This window comes from Aulostomus chinensis, chromosome 16, assembly GCF_037954235.1.
Source record: "Aulostomus chinensis isolate RoL2024-O1b breed Wild chromosome 16, RoL_Achi_v1.0, whole genome shotgun sequence".
NCBI lineage: Eukaryota > Metazoa > Chordata > Actinopteri > Syngnathiformes > Aulostomidae > Aulostomus > Aulostomus chinensis.
This window is the reverse complement of record NC_141335.1, coordinates 14,209,038-14,229,049: the sequence shown is the minus strand read 5'-3', so window position 1 is coordinate 14,229,049 and position 20,012 is coordinate 14,209,038. Positions and strand designations below refer to the sequence as shown.

Below are 20,012 nucleotides of genomic sequence, written 5' to 3'. Positions count from 1 at the left end.
TGTGGGCGGTATTGATAGTGTGGAAAAGGAGCATTGGATTGGAAAAACACAGTGCTGAAACCAAGCTTCACTGTCATTTTTGGCCTGCGTTCAGAGCTGTGGTGGAAGGCAGAGGGCACTGCTGCCTCATCAGTGGTTCATCTAGCCGTCCAGGTGGAGAGCTTAGACTCACTGCCATACACTCACTCGTCTTTTTGACGGACAGTGAGACGATGCAGGGTCACTGTACTGCCGGTCATTCTGAGCAAGAGCCTAAGAGCTGGTTTGTGTGGGTAGGTTATTGGACACTGCTGTTGTAAAATCACACATTTTCTAAAGGGAGTCTGGACTGGAGGAAATTAAAAAAAACAATATTTGTGTTTGAACTCCCCACGAAAAACTTTGCTGAAGAACTGCTGATCTGTTCCCAATCTTCTCATGTTTTCTTTTTTATGAACTGATGTTGTACGTGATAAGGCAGGAGAGAGGCGTGACACAAGTAACGTTATGCATGCAAAACATCGCAACAAAAAACATCGAAAAAGATATGTTCAAAAACTTAAATCATATTTTACTGTATTTTGAGGATGTTGAATGGCTGTGTGTGTGTGTGTGTGTGTGTGTTGGTGAAATACCTGGGATGGGGAGATGTAGAAATTCAATTTGAGAGGGGATGAGGCTAAACAAAAGGGGAATAACAGTAATAAATAAATTAAAGAAGAAATAGATGTACATGAAAAAAACATGTATTTCTTTCTTTAATCTCCAAATGAAAGACGCGTGTGATTGTTTTCAATAATGAAAGTTCACTTGAAGCCAATTTTTCAATACTGTGAGTATCAAAAGTCCTTAGGTGCTACATTTCATAATTTAGGGGGTTGATAATGTCATGAGAGTCAGCAACTGTTTTTCCAACTAATTGTCAAGATGAATGAAGAAAGGACCTTTATTTCTGAGGGTCAGAAGTATGAAAGATTCAAATTTTAAATATTTCAAGATAGGCTGTTTCTTTTAGCGAGATATTACAAGGGCTGATGTTATAAAATACAGGTTCATTAAAATATAATTTGCCAGATATGCATGGGATGGTTTAAGTGATAGATTTGTAGTTCTTGACATAATTTGAGTTTAATTTCCCAGAAAAAAAACAGGCATATACTGTGGTAATATTAATTAATCTGTAGGATTTTATGGAAGTTTAACAATGCGCTAAAAGTTCTGGTGGAGAGTTGTGCTTTCTGAGTGACTTCCTTGCAGATTTTGAGTGAGAGCCTTGACGCCGCTGCTAACAGTACGCTAGTGTCAAAAGGATGCATGTCCATTTATGACTAAATAGTATTCTTGGGAAAACCAATTATATACAGAATGACTTATTAATGACTTTTGTGATTTCAAATAAAAGTATGTGCTGTCGAAAATAAACCTAGTGTGTTTACATTTTTCAACATGCACTATGTAGCTTTAATCTTAAAGATTAGAAATGCATCCAATCTGGCCCATAATGTGTTTTGATTAAGACATGCCGCTGCCCACATGTAATCAGGTCATTTCTGTTCCCAACAGACCTTAAAAGTAGAATGAAAACTCCTTTTGAACAAACATAAAAACAAACAAACAAATACAACCAGTAACCTTTTGCTGGCTCAGGTCATTTTTCACTTTTAACTCTTTGTCGCAGTCGTGAAGTGAGCAGCTGCCTACTTGAAATGAAAGGGGCCACATCTCCACAACTCTGTGTGCATAAGCCCTGTTACTGCCAGGTGACTTTGATCCGCTGTTGATTCAATTCAGCAGGGAAACTCGGGGCAATATGACTGAAACTGGATTGCAAACATGGAGTGCAAAGCTCATGTAATTCCCACGCATTTGGTGGTTTAGAGCTGCAGTTTGCTGATTGCCAGACATTTTGTTTGACACATATGACGCTCTGCCAACGCTACCTGTACCTACCTTATTGAACAGTTGGGTTCAACGGTTTGTTTTCTTGAGTTAAGAAACAAATAGATCTCGGACAAGTAGATTTCTGATCCATTTGCCAGGCAAGTAGGAAAAAAAAAGCTTTAACTTTTGTACCCTGATTGTACAACTGCCTGTCTGGCTCAAAAAAATAAGTGAACATGAAGCTTTGAAAACTGGAAGACACTGCAGATGGATTGATATTGTGGTTCTCTTGGGGACCTGTGGTGCTTAACCAGGCCAACCTACTTGCACCTGAGTTGGGCAGAGGAGGCGGATGGTTTTGCTGGTTGTTACAGGATACAATTGAAGTAACCCCTTTATGAGCAAGACACCCCCCTTTCCCTCTCGCTGACTAAAACCTCCATTATTTAAAAAAAAATGCCTTTTTTCAGCTTTTTTGTCTTGACAGTTGAACTCGTTCCCTCAATTGAGTGTTAGCGAAAGAAGAATGGAGGCATTTCCAAGGAACCTTTTCCAAAATAAATGAAAGCAAAGCGTTTGCCATTTCTACTGATATGGTCTGTTTTTTGTTTTTTCATAATGATAAGATATTCTGGGGATGTTGAAAAATGATGTGAAATGCTGGCGGGGAATGAGTTGGATAAATGTTTACACACTGTTTCTCCTGAATATTTCTGCACCACAGTATTTAAAATAAATTATTAAACATTACTATTTGACCATGACTTGATACAACAGCACAAAATTAAAAGAGAGGATTTGCGGTTATCTGTTTTGAGAGGTCTGGATCCAGGAAGTCAAGCCTGGGACTGGGTAAGCTCACCGGATGCCCCTCAGTATGGCTGGAGTTGTGTGTGTGTGTGTGTGTGTGTGTGTGTGTGTGTGTGTGTGTGATTATGTGCTTGAATACCTCATCAAAGCATGTCGACTAATAAATGTTAAATGCAGGCATTAAACACTTATTTACCATCTCACACTTGATGCCTTTGAGTTGTGTGGGAGAGCACTGCAGCAAACTGAACTGTGTGTGTGTGTGTGCGTGTGTGTGTGTGAGATCACCCATGATCATGCAGAGCAAGTGAGTGTGTGATAAGGTGATGTAATGAAGAGCAGCCTTAGAGAATCAAAGCTAGACCCTGGGATTTGCTGAGTGGCACAGATGGTAGTTGTGTAGAGGGGAGGGCTGGGCCTGCAGCCCGCTGGAGGTAATCCAGGCATTACAGCTGAGCTTCCATGTAGAGGTGGAACTCCAGAAATGGGGAATACTATGTTAAAAGCCAAATTATCATGATTGCACGTTGCCCCAATCATCAGTCTAGATGATGTTGTTTGCACATCCAGGAGTGGGATGCTGTCCTGTAGTATTTGAAAGCAGCAAGTCTCCAACTTGTTGCAGTCATGTATAACATTCTGCAAAAAGCGCTAAAAAAAGACAAAACAGTCGAAGTGGCAACAGAACTGTTAGCAAACAATGCAAGTTATTTAGAAGCAGTATCAAGAGCATGTCACATGACACGTTCTCCTTGGATAGGTGAAAGGACCAAATAGCCCTCAAAAAAGAATGCAACTGCTGTAGCTTGGGAACATTTTTGGTTCTAACTGAAGGACACAGGGGACTAGAGACAGCCCATTTCAAAGCTGACAGCCAGTGAGGGATGGAAATATTTTAAATTAGTTTAGACATGACAGGCTCCTCTGGGAATCAGTCACCTGCTGACCGCTGCAAGCATGAACCTGTTTGTGTTCAGAGCCCTCCGCTTTTACAGCAGTTACCATAGGCCACTGGGATCATGGTATCCCACCATGGTGGGGAAATTATCTGTTGTGTTTTGCTGCAGACAATATTTCTAGTTTCAGGTGCATTGTGCTCGTACTTTATCTGTTGTGCACCCAGCAGTTGTAGGTGATTATGGGAAAACGTTCTATTGCAAAGTACAGCAACGCTTCACAGAGCCACCGCGGTACGAAAATAGACAGACTTTGGGTCCTAAATGTAACAGAAGTACTGATCTAAGAGCTGCATTGTGCATCTATTTCTCTAACTAAATTACCATCATCGGATCTAAAATACATTAGTTCGTGGAGCTGAACTAAACTCAGAAAACCAATAGTAAAAACACATATTGCTAACTTTCAGCCAGGTTTGCCTCCACTTATCTTTATTCAAATGACCACCGTTACCACTGTTTGCCAACTTGATATTTGAAGCTCCTGTACACATCGATTCACCTCCAACTGGACTTAGCTGGCTGGGCTGTGTGAGCACTTACACCACACATAAGGTATGGAAAAAACATCAGCAGAGGCAGCAGGTCCTGATTAGCAGAGCTAGCTGGTCAGGAACATTGGTTCACTCTTTGGAACTCTCTTCAAATGCTAGTCCCTGGCTTCCATTTCTGGTTTGTCCCTGTATATTCCTTTCAGTTTCCCCCTTTAGTTTTTCCACTGTTTTAGCTTATTGTTGTAGAATTGATGACAGCGATAACATTACAGTATTACTGTTGTTTTTTTTTACTACACTGGCTTCCACAATGCAACGTGACGTGACATCAGTTCCCAAGCCCTGTTTTGTTCCTGATGTTGTTCAGATAACAAAACTGGTACATGACATTTTACATTTCCGTCCATGTGTCCAGTTAAACGGCCCGTACTCAGTCCAAATGCGGAAAAGCTGAAAGGCAGATATAATGAGGAATAATTGTTCAAAGTCAACTATGAACATAAACTTTGAAATTAGCTGTCATTCATCACTTTTCCTTTCCTTCCCTGACTGAAATATTTTAGTACTGCAAAAATAATCTGTTTTACACAAAAGCTTCACATTGAGCTCTTGGTCAGACTCCCAGTCATTTTAAAAAAAAATCAGATATCAATTGTTACTACTCTTAAACCTTTACTCTGGTCATTTTTCTGTCAGAATGGGGAAGGAAGTTGACATTGTTGCACACTGCTGTCCATTTCCTTCACTTTCTTTTTAGAATAGTCTTGCTGTCTGCTCTGCTTACAGGAGGAGATGGGGGACGTGCATTGATTGGGTGTAACTTAGCAGTAGTTTTGGCAAGTAGCCCAGGTTGGAGAGATGATGAGGCATACAAACAACACAGTTTTAATTGCCAGGTGCTGTAAGTAGTAACATAGAGCCATTATCTGTTCTTTAATGTGCCTTTCACTTAATTTTGCAATGTCATGTTCATGGACTCCCAGACGCCTACGAAAGTCCATCCATCCATCCACTTTCTACCGCTTATCCTGTTATGGGTCGCAGGGGGTGGGGGGGTGCTGGAGCCTATCCCAGCGGCTTTCAGACGAGAGGCGGGGTTCAAACCCGGAACCTTCTTGCTGTGAGGCGACAGTGCTAACCACTGCACCTCCATGCCGCCCAATATTATGACTTTTTACCTGGAAGCATTCTTCCCCAACAGTTGCCCTAATAATTGATTATATGTTAACGCAGACCTCCTCTTGTGCTGCTGATGATTTCACTGATGACAGCTGTAATATCAAGAGCTCACAATGGCAGAGATTATGATTCTATATTACAGTGAGTGTTTATACTAAGACCCTTTTGCTGATGTGAATGAGCCACTTCCTCACTGGGAACCACACCCAGCACCAGTTACAGTAAGGCCAGGCCAGCCTCCACTGTGACTCGCCCTCATGGTAACATTCTTTGCAAAGTGTATAAACAAGAGATGATGACTGCCACACCTTTTTAAAGGTTTAGGACAGGTTTTTTCACATGTTGTTACTTCAACGTTTGCTGATATATTGCTAGGAATCTAGGTGTGTGTGTGAATTCCAAAACATAACTTTAATAGGGTACTGCATTTTCCTTTGGTGCGAGTGTTATTGATTGATTCCCCCCTCAATGCTATTAAAGTAGAAAAAGCCTTTTTAAGATTTGGCCTCTAATGCTTTGCATCTCCCTCCAGATACAAGCCATTCTTCCCGTTCCAAGTGCAGCCTCCTCTGGGTTCGGCTTGTGATTTGGACCTGTCAATCCAGGACAGCAGGCTGGTAGAAGGCCGACTCAAAGTCACACTCATTGAATGTAGCAGGTGAGACACTTGAGTGACTTTTTCCTTGATTAAAATGTTTCTTTTCTCAGACTGTTTCCCATGTTTTGGTGTAGATCCTTTGTTCCATACAATGACAAATTGCTAGCGCGCCATGTTCTTTAAAACACTGACGTTAGAAAAAGCTGAGCCTGGTTGAACAGATTTGCTAGATTTATGTGCCTTTTCTTTGACGGAGGCTTCTGTGTCGTTGCTTCCACTCCGATTTGTCGCATCCTATTTTTATCAATTGTGGAACACTTCTGTCTTTTTAAAAAGATCCAGTGATAGCTTGAAACAGTGGGTAGAAAATGTATTCTTGATGGTCTGACACTTGTTAATCAGCTGCGAAACAGCATTTGATGCCTAACCAAAGCGAGAATCTGACCTCAGAGGTCATTTTGTACCACTCTACTCTCTTGGCAGGCTTATTTGATGAGCTGGTATTTTACAATAACTCAAAATACATAGAAAACAAGATTCAGCCACCAAATCTAATCTGCCTGCCTGACTGAAGCATGGTTTATAGACAATAACACAATTTAACCTTGTGGTGGCTGCTGATAGCTTCCAAGTCATGTACAGGGCCTGTAATGTTGGAAGGTCTACAGTTCCCCCTCTTAGACACACACACACACACACACACACACACACACACACACACACACACACACACACACACACACACACACACACACCTTTGTGTCCAAAGCTGATATGTTTAAAATTTAATTGATCTAACAGTCAAATCAATTAGGCCTGATGGAGAAGCCTATGAATCATTGCCTTGGGGGGCAAGAAGAGCAGTGTGTGTGGTCTTTGACATATGGATCAGTGAGTATGTGAGTGCTGAACCACGTTTTGATGTGGTCAGGTGTGTTCGGTTGGCGCACAGGATCATCGGCTCTGACTCCACTATTAATAATTGATGTACTGGCCATTATAATCCTACGATCATTTTTCTTTCACCACCTTGTTCTATATGCTGCCAAGTTAAAAACCAACATGTTTATAGGACTGGTGGTCATTTTGATTTCATGAATGTCTTTTATTTCTGTATATATAATTAGGGATGCTCTGATTTATCAACTCAGTGGAGGGATTGGTTGATGTTGCTGCTCTGTGTCTTCTTTTTCTGTGCTGGGTAAATTTGCCATCATTCCCCACCTCATTGAGTAGTTTATTGTACTGTAGCACAATTATATCACAACCACAGTCTGTAAGTGGCATGGCCATGGCTATCATGACAGTGGCAATCAGCAATTCAGCGTGGGAAGTAGGGTTGACACTGCAGCCACATAGACGTGAGTAGTCAATGAACCAGCGCTAACTCTGCAGCAGCATAGACCTAAGTAGCCAGTGAGCTAGCACTGGAGCCACTCAGAGGTGAGTAGCCTGTGAGCTAACGCTAACACTGTGGCCACATAGACAAGTGTAGCACTTCAGAAGCAGCTGAAATCACAGCATATATTCTTATAACAGAAACAGACTCCTCTCTGCATGTTTCTTCTGCCCGCAAGGCCTCTCATAGAAATTATATACTGCTCTCATTCAGAAAACAGTGGAACTGTTACTGATTGTACCACAAACGTTGTACCTGCAATAAAACACTAAAAATGCATGGAGACAACTCAAAAGAAGTCAAGAAATCCTTTAATTTTTTGATATTTCTTGAATATTTAAAATCATCACCTATCCTTATTGTATAGCAAGCTTAAAGGGCTTTTGAAGTTCAAAAACAAATCTTTATTTGACCAAAGTTAAAATACCAATTTTAAAGGTTCTTTTATAAATTTTTACAGTTGAATTTGTGTTCATTCACAGATGATGTCATAAAGGCTTTGACACAAGTGGGAAAGAAATATCAACACGAACAAAATTTTTAAAAAATGATAGTGATTGGACAAATTATTTAAATATCTGTATTGGTCAAGAATTTCCACATCAGCGCAGCCTTACATATCATGTCAGACATGTGTAAAAGGAGGTCCCACATGCAGGCACAAATAAGCAACAGCCAGCAGACAAATGCTGATAGAATATGCAGGTGGCTGATAGATAAGCTTCACTCACTAACCAAAACTCAGTGATGATCTATTATTAGTAAAATCTGATCATTTGATAGTTGGACAGAATTTGGCCCCTTGATCACAAGCTGAGTTTTTCTGTTTCAAATCCATCAAGTGTAGTTCTGCAAATATCCAGCAGAGGGAAGTATTAACCCATGCAGGATGTTTTGCAAGCTCTCGCAAAGGATACAATTGAATCTTATTGAGGTGGAATTCCTGAACCATTGCATGTAACATTTTTCTTCCTGAGCTTTGTGGTACTTCAGACTTTCCTCAGCATTGCAGGAGGAAACAGGTCTGATGCATTTGGCTCCTTGGCTCACACACACACAAACACACGCGTGCACGCACACACACACACACACACACACACACACACACACACACACACACACACACACACACAATAGGGTTGCCAACCACCCCTTGAAAAACAGAATCGCCCCGTCATTAGAAACAAAGGCATGCGTTCCGTATTGAACTGAGAAGGGACACACTTTGTCCCGTATTACTGTGAGAATCAAATATAGTCTGTAAAATGTCAGTGGAATTAACGCTTTGTATGAAAACTTATGGTAAACATATTCCCAGGCCTTCTCCTCCTCTGTGACCAATTCAGATTCAGAAAACTTAATTTATCCCGGGGGGGGGGGGGGGGTCAATTAAGGCATGGGGGGCAATTAATGAGCTGACAGTACTCTCACACACGAGTATGACAATACACAATCCCACTTACCTCATTGATTTAGATAAGTGGGATTCTGTGTTGTCATACTCGTGTGTGAGAGTACTGTCAGCTCATTAATTAAGGCATGGGGGCATTTAATGAGCTGACAGCACACTCACACACAAGTATGACAACACAGAATCCCACTTACCTAATTGGTCGAGGTACAGTTGCTTGTTAAGAAGATACCGGAAGATAACAGACGACCATAGCAAAGCAGCATGGGTGACAGTGACACAGATGTCGACACTGCTTTACAGTCTGAGGTAGGGTTACCAGCTGTCCCTTAAAATACAGAATTGCCCCTAATTTGGGATCTAAAAGACATGTTCCTTAATGATAAGGGACACACAGCTCTTCTGTTCTCTCTCTGCCTGTTTTGAATAACATGCCTCTTTTTAACCAATGAGAAAGCTTATACTGTTGCTGCAATACTCCTGCGAGGCCACATGGATTAAAAAAAAAATCAGACTCCAGTTCGCCTGTGCGCAAAGGAGTGAGTGGGGAAAAACGAAAATTAATGACAACATATATGAGGCTTGATTTTGCCCACCCCCCATGGCCCCTTATTTCCATGTCATGGAGTTGGCAACCCTACACACAAGAGGGCAGCAGTGGCTAACTGTTATGGTTCTGCAATCTCATTGGTTCTTTCCTTAATCACCCTTTGCTATTCTGTTATTAATAGCACTGGTTTAACATCAGTCTGGGGAGTGAGCAACCTCAGAGAAATTGAAAGAGCTGAAAGGACTCAGATAAATTAAAGTGATTAGTCAATAAATATTATATAACCAGCCTCTCAAACAACTTCTCTTTTTCTATCGGTTCGGGTTTAACTAGTAATGAATAAGCTCAGCTAGGTGCTACTCATCGCTCAAGTAATAAACAATATATTTGCTCAGCTAAAGCAAAAGTTTCTTTCTTAGGTTCATAAGTGATTGTGAACTCAAGTCTCGAGGCTATGAATGTCATGTTTACATACAGTTCTTCCAGTCAGTCATTGTTTGAGCAGGCTGACTCACTGAGTAGATGGGCAAATTTAAAGCAAGCAATAATCATTGCATTGTCTACCTCTGCAACACACTCACACTCTCTCTCTCACTCACTCACTCTCTTTCTCTCTCTCTCTCTCACACACACACACACACACACACACACACACACACACACACACACACACACACACACACACACACTCATCAGTCATCAGCTCTGAGTGGTGCAGCCACTAGCACAGAGGCAAAAATAAAAGGCAGCAAACTGTAAAAATTATTAGTGTTCTGTTATGTACTCATTTGATTTCAGCTCAGTTGGAGTGTATCTATGTTTTCCTCTCACTTGACGGAGAAGGTTTTTCTTCTCCTAAATGTACAAAACAAAGCTCACTGATGCAGTGACACAATATCTGCAATACTAACCAAACCACACACTTGCTGAGCTTTTGCTTTCCACAGTATGTTTGTGCTGATTGGGGAAAAAAAGAATTTAACATAGGTCAAGAATTAGTTTTCTAGTGTAGATATAGGATTTATTTGACAAAAGGGTTTTGATACCTGCCGAGATCTCAGTTTCAGATCAGGTTAGTGAGGATCAGCTCATGTATTGTACATATCGTCATGCGGTTACCTTGAAAATGAAATATCATGTTGGGTTGAAGAGCGCTGGTCTGCTTGCTAAGGTAGAAAATAATAGTTTTGTATAGAAATACTTGCTAATATGGTGGTAAAATTTTGTATACAACCTGTTGTTTGATGTCTGTAGATAGAATCGGTCAGTTAGTATCATTCTGAATAACAAAGGAAATGTATAACTCATTCCATTCTTATTGTTGGCCTTCAACTCAGACCAGTACTTGACCTTGCAGACTGTTCATCCTTGGCTCGTATGACAGAGAAACCTACGTCCACTGCACCCTGGAGCTGAGCAGTCACCAGTGGAAGGAGAAGACTCGCAGCTCCATCAAACGAGTGAGTGTTCTCCCTTTTAGCCTAAAACTGTTGTTTATCCTTCCAAGTTTTAGTTTACATCCTGATATGAAAACATCACCGCCAAAGCAAGTCTTCATGTAAAAAGACAGAAACTACACTAACGAAAAGAAAGATGACGAGAGTGCTTGTATTTGAGTTTCTATTTCTAAAATTACAGTTTCTATTTCAGCACCCGTTGTGCGTTCAAAACGGCAAAACCCTACAAAACTTGACAGTTGCATTTGCAGGAGATGAGGGTAGGAGGGATGTATTTTTTTTTTAATTTGGGAATTTAATTATTTAATTGTGCACGGGAAAAAGGATTTTTTTTTTTTACAAAGAGATTTGGGAACTTGCGCCAGTCTGAAGCACGGACGTAATGGGAGCACTCCAAAGTGGGGACGCAAAGGATTTGCCGTATCACTTTTGTGGGTTTTCCGTTTACATACACCGCTGGTTTTTGTGGACGCCCAAAGATCACGTGGCTGGGAAGTTCTAATGTTGACATGAAATGGCTTGATTTTACAAAGAATAATAAACATATGAAGACTCACTCACCTGCTCATTAAATTAATGTAGTATATTGCAGCACCAACACCTGATGACTTGACAACTAGACCGCTTCAGTGAGTCCAAAAGGAATATACTGGCAAGTCGAACCATGAAGTGCTTGAAAACAGGGGTTCCTGACACAAGTGTTGCTGTGGTGTTGCAAGAGGATTTCCTGAAATCGAAAAAGATTGAAGAATATTGATGAGGTTGTTTCTAAAGATAAAATTAGTATTACAGTACAGCAACTGGGCTTAAGATCAATATAAATTTGGTTGCCTTTAAATCGGTGTATTAGTGTGTGTGTGTGTGTGTGTGTGTGTGTGTGTGTGTGTGTGTGTGTGTGTGTGTGTGTGTGTGTGTGCACGCTTGCTTGTGTGCGCTTCAACCAACTCCAGAAACAGCCGGGGAGGGTCTGGCACCTTTTATTTTGGGAGCTCTGAGCTGATGAAATTGGAAATCTCTGCTTTAGGGAATTGATTCTGTATTTCAGTGTTTGAAGTGCTTAAGTCACTCAAAGTAAAGGAGAGGAGTTATTGTATTTGTTGATTGGGTCGTAAACAAAGGTTTCGAGTAATCAAACATAATTTTTATGAATGTGTGAATTGAATTGTCACGATGATGCTCAGATAAAATATATATCTATATTGAGCTCTTTCAGAGTGTTTGCTCAGTTTGCACCGAGAGCACCGCCAATTTCTTTTTCGAGCATCGTTTCAAAGACTCATAAGCGTAATACAATTATTTCTCGCCTTATTGACACATTAATACATGCTGATTTTCATTGTCCTTCAGATGATGAGATTTCGCTCATTGTTGACATTTTCAGCAGGAAAGAAAAAATTTCAAGACCCTCAGGCAAACCTTTTCTAATTGCTACAATTTGGAGATATCACAGTTATCACATCAGGCCTGTTTGAGAGTGACTAATGACCGTTTTACAGCAAAATGTCAGCCCTGATTACCAGCTTTAGCTCCAGCCAAGCCTGATGCCACTATCTTTGTCACGTACTTATGACTGACATTTGCAATTGCTAAAGATTATTTGTATTTAGCATGTGTATGCAGCAGTTGCCCTGTAGTAAACCCGCATGTAATGTTAAATGATATTGGAGGAGTTGAACCCTCCTACAGCAGGGGGCAGTGAAATATCAGTTCTTCCTCCCAGCTACATTATCGTTGACTGACACATTTCCCTTTTTTTTTAAATTTTCCAAAAAAAGATATTGTTGATCGATGAATGAGGAGTCCAATGTTCCTTTTCTATCTTTTTTGGAGTGGAATTTTCTTTTCTCGCAAAAGTAAGTAAGTAATGAAATTCAGCGTGTGGCCCTTTTGTTTATTTTAAGGGAAACTAAAGGGAACGTAAGGGTGTTGGGAAAACCTCTGGTCACAATCTTTTTGAGTGCAAAACATGTAAGGATAGCTAGAACAGAGAGAGATTTTGGAAGCAACCATCAAATAAATGTTAGTTAAATGGCTGGGTAATTGGCTGGCACAGACACAAACTGGTTAAAAGGCTGGTAGATTTCAGACACAAAATGATCAACCGTTGAGTGGCTTGTAGAGGCACACGGTTTACACACTACATGTCTCACCCTGGTTGACCTGTTTTTAGTGTGTCTGTTGAGGACAATAAAGTCTCGCTCTGGACAAATGTTAGAATTGCTTTCAAGTGGGGATGCGCAATAATATCAGCATGTCATCTGTAGTGGCATTGGTCGTTTTCTGAATATATCTGTATCAATAAACTGATCATATATTTTATGCACTGAATATTTATCTGATGTACCAATTGGATTTGTGGAGCATAATCAGCTGATTTATAGAGAGAGAGAGAGAGTTGTGCTAGTGACTGAAAAACAGTAATTAGTTATAGTTACTAGTTACTGCAATTCAAAAGCAACTCAGTTACTAACTCAGTTATTAAAAGCAAAAAATAAAGCATGACTATGAAAAGTAACTATTTAGTTACAAAAAAAAGTTCAGAACTGTCAGCATTGTAGGCTCTGTACTACTTGACATGCATTTTCATCACTGAACTGAACTCTGCTCAGCAATATGGTCTATATTTATACAAACACTAAGATGTTTCAAAGTGATTGATTAACTTTAGCCTGGCTAGCAGCAGCACTCCCTCGCTGAAAAGAACAACTCAGGCGCTGTTGCTTAGGTGCATGGGGTGAGGTGACATCTGTGTTGGTATCTGGGCCGGTCCCTGACCCGCTAGCTTTAGCAACAAGTTTCGTTGCCGCCGCATGCTGCGTGCCTGGATGCTGCGTGCCTGGATGCTGCGTGCCTGGATGCTGCGTGCCTGGATGCTTTAATAGAGTAGAGCTGCTGTTTGCGGCCGCAGAGAGGGTCTTAGTTCCGAGACATAAGTTGCATTTAACATATGTGTGTATATATATATATATATATATATATATATATATATATATATATATATATATATATTACATTACATTACATTACACTGGACATGTGTTCCACCTGCCTGTTGATATCATCACCACAATGCCAGAAGCAGAGTTTATCAGTAAATGGTCAAATCCAAACCCGTAGTTGAATTCAAACAGATCTGCTTTCATACTTTCTGAATTTTGCTGAGCTGCATTGCTAAAGCTTATGTTGTTTTTCATGCTTAAATTTATGTAGGCACAAAGCCAAACCTTCCATTGAGATGGAGTTGTAGCCAGACCACATCATTAACTGTTAGAGCTGCACGCAGTAATCCAGTCAGTCATGAATATCTGAGCTGTCCCACCTCAACACTTACCAACGCAGTCATCAGCACATCCCCCTCCAAGTGAACCCTCTTCAAAGCACTTGTATTCCTTTTTTTTGTTAATATATGCATTGAGATGCAGATTCATGGTGGCATTTGAGCCTGATTTATCAGACTTCCCCAGTCTCCATGTCCCCAGCAGGACTCTGTCATAAGCGTTAAAGGCTATACCATCTGGAAAAGGTCAATTCTTACCATCTTTCTCTCTCGCTAATTCCTCTTTTCTCTCAATGATTGCTATTAGTTCCCTCCTTTCTGTCCCGCATGAAAACAGCAATTTGAATATCTGGCTGTTGTCTGCAATGACAAAAGGGTTTAAACGACATTCAGTCTCCACTCAAATGAACCTGCAGTAGATGCGAGTAGTTATCGTGCTCCTATCACCACTGATGGGGAAAACCAGAATCTGGGTGATCATCTTTATGTATGACTCGCCTCCCTGTGCAATGCAATAATGCATATTTCCTAACATCATTCATTCCGCATTTGGAAAACTGAGTGGAGAAAAATAAAAAAATGGAACCACTGAAATGCCATTCGTGCTTACAGTGCTGCTTTTTACAATACTGTTTGTTCTGAGGAGGGGCGGCATGGCTCAGAGGTAGAGTGGGCGTCAAGCAACCAAAGGGTTGCTGGTTTGATCCTCACTTCCTCCAGTGACCATGTTGAAGTATCCTTAAGCATGATACTGAGCCCCTGCTCCTTTCCTCCTGATGGCCCTGCGACAGACTGGCGACCTGTCCAGAGGGAACTCCGCCTCTCACCCAATGTCAGCTGAGATAGGCTCCAGCCCCCCCCGGTGACCCTTAATGGAGAAGCGGTATAGAAAAAGGACTTTTATGCCAGTAATCACCACTTGTCACCAACTGCCCAGGCCCTTTCTCCTCCCTCCTACCAGAGTTCTGCTACCCTTATTCTTTTTTCAGAAGCTATGGCTCTCATCAGACGGGCCTTTGGACTGCATCTTCCAGCTGGATATTGTTTAATATCTTGCTCCACAAGCTGTTCAAAGTCACAATACCAGCTGAATGGACCTGAGAGCCACAGACTGGTTTGTAATGAGCTGTTCACTGGCATTGTGTTTGCTAAGTGCAAATATTGTTCACCCACCTGTGTTAGTATTAACTGGTGATGATATACTTATTTCAAGGCACTGGATTGACTGATGATAAATTACGTGGGAAGATTTTTCCAAAGTGGATATTTGCTAATGACATTTCTATCACGCTACAACTAACAAGAAAATTAAAATTGCTTTTCCATTGTTGGATCACTGGAAAACACTGGAACTCCACTGTTGGCAGAACGTGAATCCCTGTACAGGATGCTCCCTGAGAGCTTCATGTCTGACCTGTCCGAATATGTCGGTGTCACCATCCATCCTCGGTGTGTTCCAGTTTTATTTATGGCTGTAATTAAATTTTTTTAAATTTCTTTCTTTATTTTTGTAGGAGCTAGGATCAAAGACTTTTGAAATAGGACACTCTCACATTAAGCGATCCATACCTTGCCCAAGCATCGTTGTCCCCCAAAGCCCGTCTCATTTGATGAGTGTGATCGCACGCATTCTGGGCCCTGGTATTTGTTAGTGTACAAGCTTGGCCACCGTACTTCAACAGCTCAGTGGCTGAGTGAAATTTTGGGCAGATATACAATGAGTAATTTTACCATCCAATGAGGACATGAGATGATTTGAATGTGCTGCTTGTCTTTTGCCTTTCATTTCCACACTGGCTAGATGTTAAACCAAGTAGCAAACTTATAACTTGAGGTGCAATTTGTCACCTTTCAGTAGAATGTGTGTTTAATAGGATTTTATCTCCCATCTTGTCCTACTCCAGTCACATTACTCCTGTTCTGTCCCTAATAAAGCCTTACCTGTAGGACTTTCAACCAAATATATGCTTGTAATGTACAGCTTAATCATTACTTTACTGTGCTCAGGCCAGGTCTGTTCTTGATCAATGTGAGCATGGTCCAGTGGGGGAGAGGCAAGGAGGGACCAGGCAACTGGGCCAATTGATAGTGCACTCAGTGTTTATTTGTATGGCTGTGATGATACCCAAGAAGAAAAGTTGACTTTTGTTTTTGAGTTTACTTGCTAAGTTATAACTCTGTTTTTGAAGTGCCAGAAACACTTTATTCTTAGTTCAGCATTTTCCAATCTTCCATGTGCTCGACTCTTTACACACAGTATTGATTTTTTCCTCTGTGGTGAAACCTCAGTGTTCTGTTTCCCATGATGACTCCTCCTGCTGGCCCCTCCTTGCATTGACCCCCTCAGGTGTTAATCTTCGAGCAGTTTTGACAGACCATTTTTCCCATCCACACTGGAAGTCTCACAGTAATAGTGTCACTACAAGTGTCAGGTCTGACTGATTCATGTCACACCATGCCATATGCCTGCAGTTGTGGTACAGAGATTTTTTTCCCCCTACAAAACATACCCTTACTTTGTACAGTGAAAAGCAAATGCTCCTGGAAAAAAATGTAATTGGATGAAAAAAGATATATCAGATATTCATTCAGAACCTCAGTATATTCCATGACATCCAGGATGCTATCGTAGGAGGGTTCATCTTGTGGTTAATTGTGAAACACAAAAGGTTATTTTGATTGAATTATTAACTGATTCACAAAAATGATATAAAACCACTGAGGTCTATATCAAGTGTTAACAATTATGGAGGTACTTTGAAGTGTCTTTGTTTAGCGGCCACGCCTTCATACATATTGAATGTCTCCATGCTAATCCCAACATCCTGAAACATGTTGGGATTACTGCCACGTATATCTCCTCATCATTTCATCACATCATTTATATTTATGGGTTGGGACTATGTCAGACGTGTTTGCACATCTGCCCCGTCAATTCCATCATCGACTCTGAGTGCTGATGCTTGCTGACAGCTTGACTGAAGGGACATGTGATGTGTGTGTGCTCACCCATACATTAAAGCTCCACATTTTCTAGTGTAACATTGGAAGGGTTGTGGATTTAGTTGTGTGTGTTGGAAAACATTGCACCTATTTATTGCTGTGTGTGTGGTCAGTCTTGTGACCTGAAGCTAATAATCCTCACATTTTCCCACCTTAGAGAAGGTGGGGTGTTAAATACAGAGACCAACACAGACCAACATGTGACATCAGTGTTGGAGAGGTCCGTGAATGGAGGATATATTGCAAATTTTATCTTCGCATTTTTGTCTGTTTTACATCTGTGTCAGGTGGAACTCTCCAATACACCAGCCCGACATTAAACTTTAACTAAATATGATGATGAATATGTGCTGCTTTGCTCTTTGGTTTGCTAAAAAAAAAAAAAGTTCTTTTTTTTTCTGAACTGAATTTCTATCGCAGTAATTTGCAATTGCTTTGTCTGCAGTCTAACCGTGTAGCTGCTGGGCCTTTTCGCCTGTGAAAGTCTGTGCCAAGGTCCAAACTGAAGTTCATATTCTTGTTACACAGGCTAACTTTGAGCTGGGTAGTTTTTGGTTTCACACTACATTTAAACAAGCACACAAAAGAACTTTGCGTGACATTCTTACACCCTTTTGCCATCGTCCATGCTGGCAGCGTCCCTCTATACTTGACATTGATTGATTTGACATCTTGTGATATGTGTCCGGCATCAACATGTGGTCATTTCATTTGAACCATGTTATTATTGTTGTTTTCAGGGAATTACCACAAGCAGAATTAGCTTCAAGTGGCCTGTCAACTCTACGTTACATTCTTCTTATTCCTCCTCCCTCAGGTCAGTTCCTGGTAGTGATATGCGGACGAGCGCTGATGCTATCTTTATTGGGATGTAGACTTTACAAAAGTCATCCACCCTTGTCCCAACCAGAGGAATTATTTTCTTGAATACTTATAATCTGTACCAGCCCATCTGCACCCACACAGACATTTCACTCACCTGTTGCCTTTTGAAATACACTGGGGGATGTCAGTGTGACAGGAGCAAGGTTTTTCAAAAGTAAAAATAATCCACTGAAATTTAGCCAGTAACACATTTTACTGGCTTCATTTGCTACACTGTATGACAATTGAGGAGAATATACTATGTCATTTTTCAGAACATTAGATGAAGGGCAGAATTTTCCTTGTTCTTCTTTGTCTGAGTGATCAGGGATAACTAGTCACTGAATGACTGTAGGTTGAAACACTGCAATTTGGAGCCCCAGTTTATAACAAATTTAAAAAGGCCAGCATTCTGTTACAAATGTATAAATGTATCCTAAGCAATATTTTCCCCATTAATGTTTTGTTATTTGGCTACATGTGACCGATCTGCCATTAATTAGCATTTCATATGACCTGATATTCCTAACCAGTTATAACAGCAATCTGTGCATCGCTAATCCAGATATTTTCACACAAGGAAGGCCTTGGTTGTCCGGGTGCAAATTCTGAAATTTTGGTGCAGATAAATATGAAAAAGTAAGAAAGTCCAGACCAAACGGTGGAGGTGTGAAAATGCTCTTAGTTGTAAGACCTCAGAATATACAATGCTATCCTCCACATTCATACATGATCAAAAAATGTAATCTGACTAGATATAATCAGCAGACAATTCATATCATATGAATGTTTGCTCATTTTTGCAGGAGTTCAATAATTATTAGCCAACTAACCATTAACCAGTAACCAATTGGACAACAGAATCAGCCACGTAGATATATCCTAAGACCTAGTACTTTGGTACCAAGTCAATACCTTTGTCTGTCTTTAGTTTTAAGTAGAAAAAAACCACACTAGGACTATAGATACGCCAGGATTTTTATCAGTCTTTTTATCAGTCTTTTTAATCAATGTTTTGCATGTCATCTGCTTGAGGTAATTGAGGTTATCTCTGAAGCCAGATCTTCGTACGAGGGCCGAGGAAAAAGGACAAAACATTTCCTTTGCTAACCAGCCGTACTTCTTGGGACAGAGGTAGACATTTCCATTATTTTCCCAGGAAATATTACATGGACCATGGTGGAGGGCCCTTCCAGTAGTTCCTAGTTTTGATGTTTAGCCACAACCTGAAAACATTTAAGAGCCTTGTCACAGCTGTCACCCAAGAGCTCTGTATGAGCTGCGGCCCTTTATCTTCCTCTCCCACCGCAGTCAGTATTCACAGTACGCACAGGCACACACACACACACACACACACACACACACACACACACACACACACACACACACACACACACACACACACACACACAGACAGACAGACAGACAGACAGACAGACAGACAGACAGACAGACAGACAGACACACACACACACACACACTTTTGCCCTGCTATTCTTGTTAGGACATTAGGTGAAAACAGACTGGTTTCTGTTCAGGTGTTTTTAGCATCTTTGACACCCCCACCCAATAAAACACACACACTCCTCCCCATCAATATGGCTGTTTGATGTTCCACTAACTGTGTCTTTGTGTCTTTAATCTGCCCCCAACTCCCGATGAAAGACACTTTGACAAGGACACACACAAAAACACACACACACACACGCACACACAGATTCGTGCTGCTATTCTTGTTAGTCATGTTGACTTACATTCCTATTGAACAGCTGAAGCCTATCTAAAACCTCCTTTAGATCCATGTCTACACTGGAAAACGTTACAGAAACCATCTCTGTCTCTCTTTCTGTCTCTCACTCACACACACACACACACGCACGCACGCACACACACACACACACACAAATAAATGAGTCATTCAGAACTTGAAGCACCAAATGGGCATTCATTACAAGTAGATGTATGTGAAATGGACAAAGTCATCATGATATACATCGTTTTATATTACTGTGTCTAGTACTTACACTGTCATAAAATAAGCAGATGGGAATGTAAGGTTTTGGCTCATTCAGTGTATCAAAAGCCTGGCAAACCGTCATAGCACTTATTGGAAAAAATTATATAAAAATTCAATATTATTATTTTGCATAATTT

At 40.7% G+C, this 20,012-nt stretch overlaps 1 protein-coding gene across 1 annotated transcript in view; it reads left to right on the top strand.

The window, feature by feature from the left end:
- pdzd8 (PDZ domain containing 8) overlaps nucleotides 1–20,012 on the top strand; it is a 47,113-nt gene that overhangs the window by 7,327 nt on the left and 19,774 nt on the right. The window contains exons 2-3 of the mRNA XM_086180873.1: nucleotides 5,832–5,957; nucleotides 10,615–10,717. Coding sequence (XP_086036999.1) covers nucleotides 5,832–5,957; nucleotides 10,615–10,717 — 229 coding nt within the window. The remainder of the gene's footprint in view (nucleotides 1–5,831; nucleotides 5,958–10,614; nucleotides 10,718–20,012) is intronic.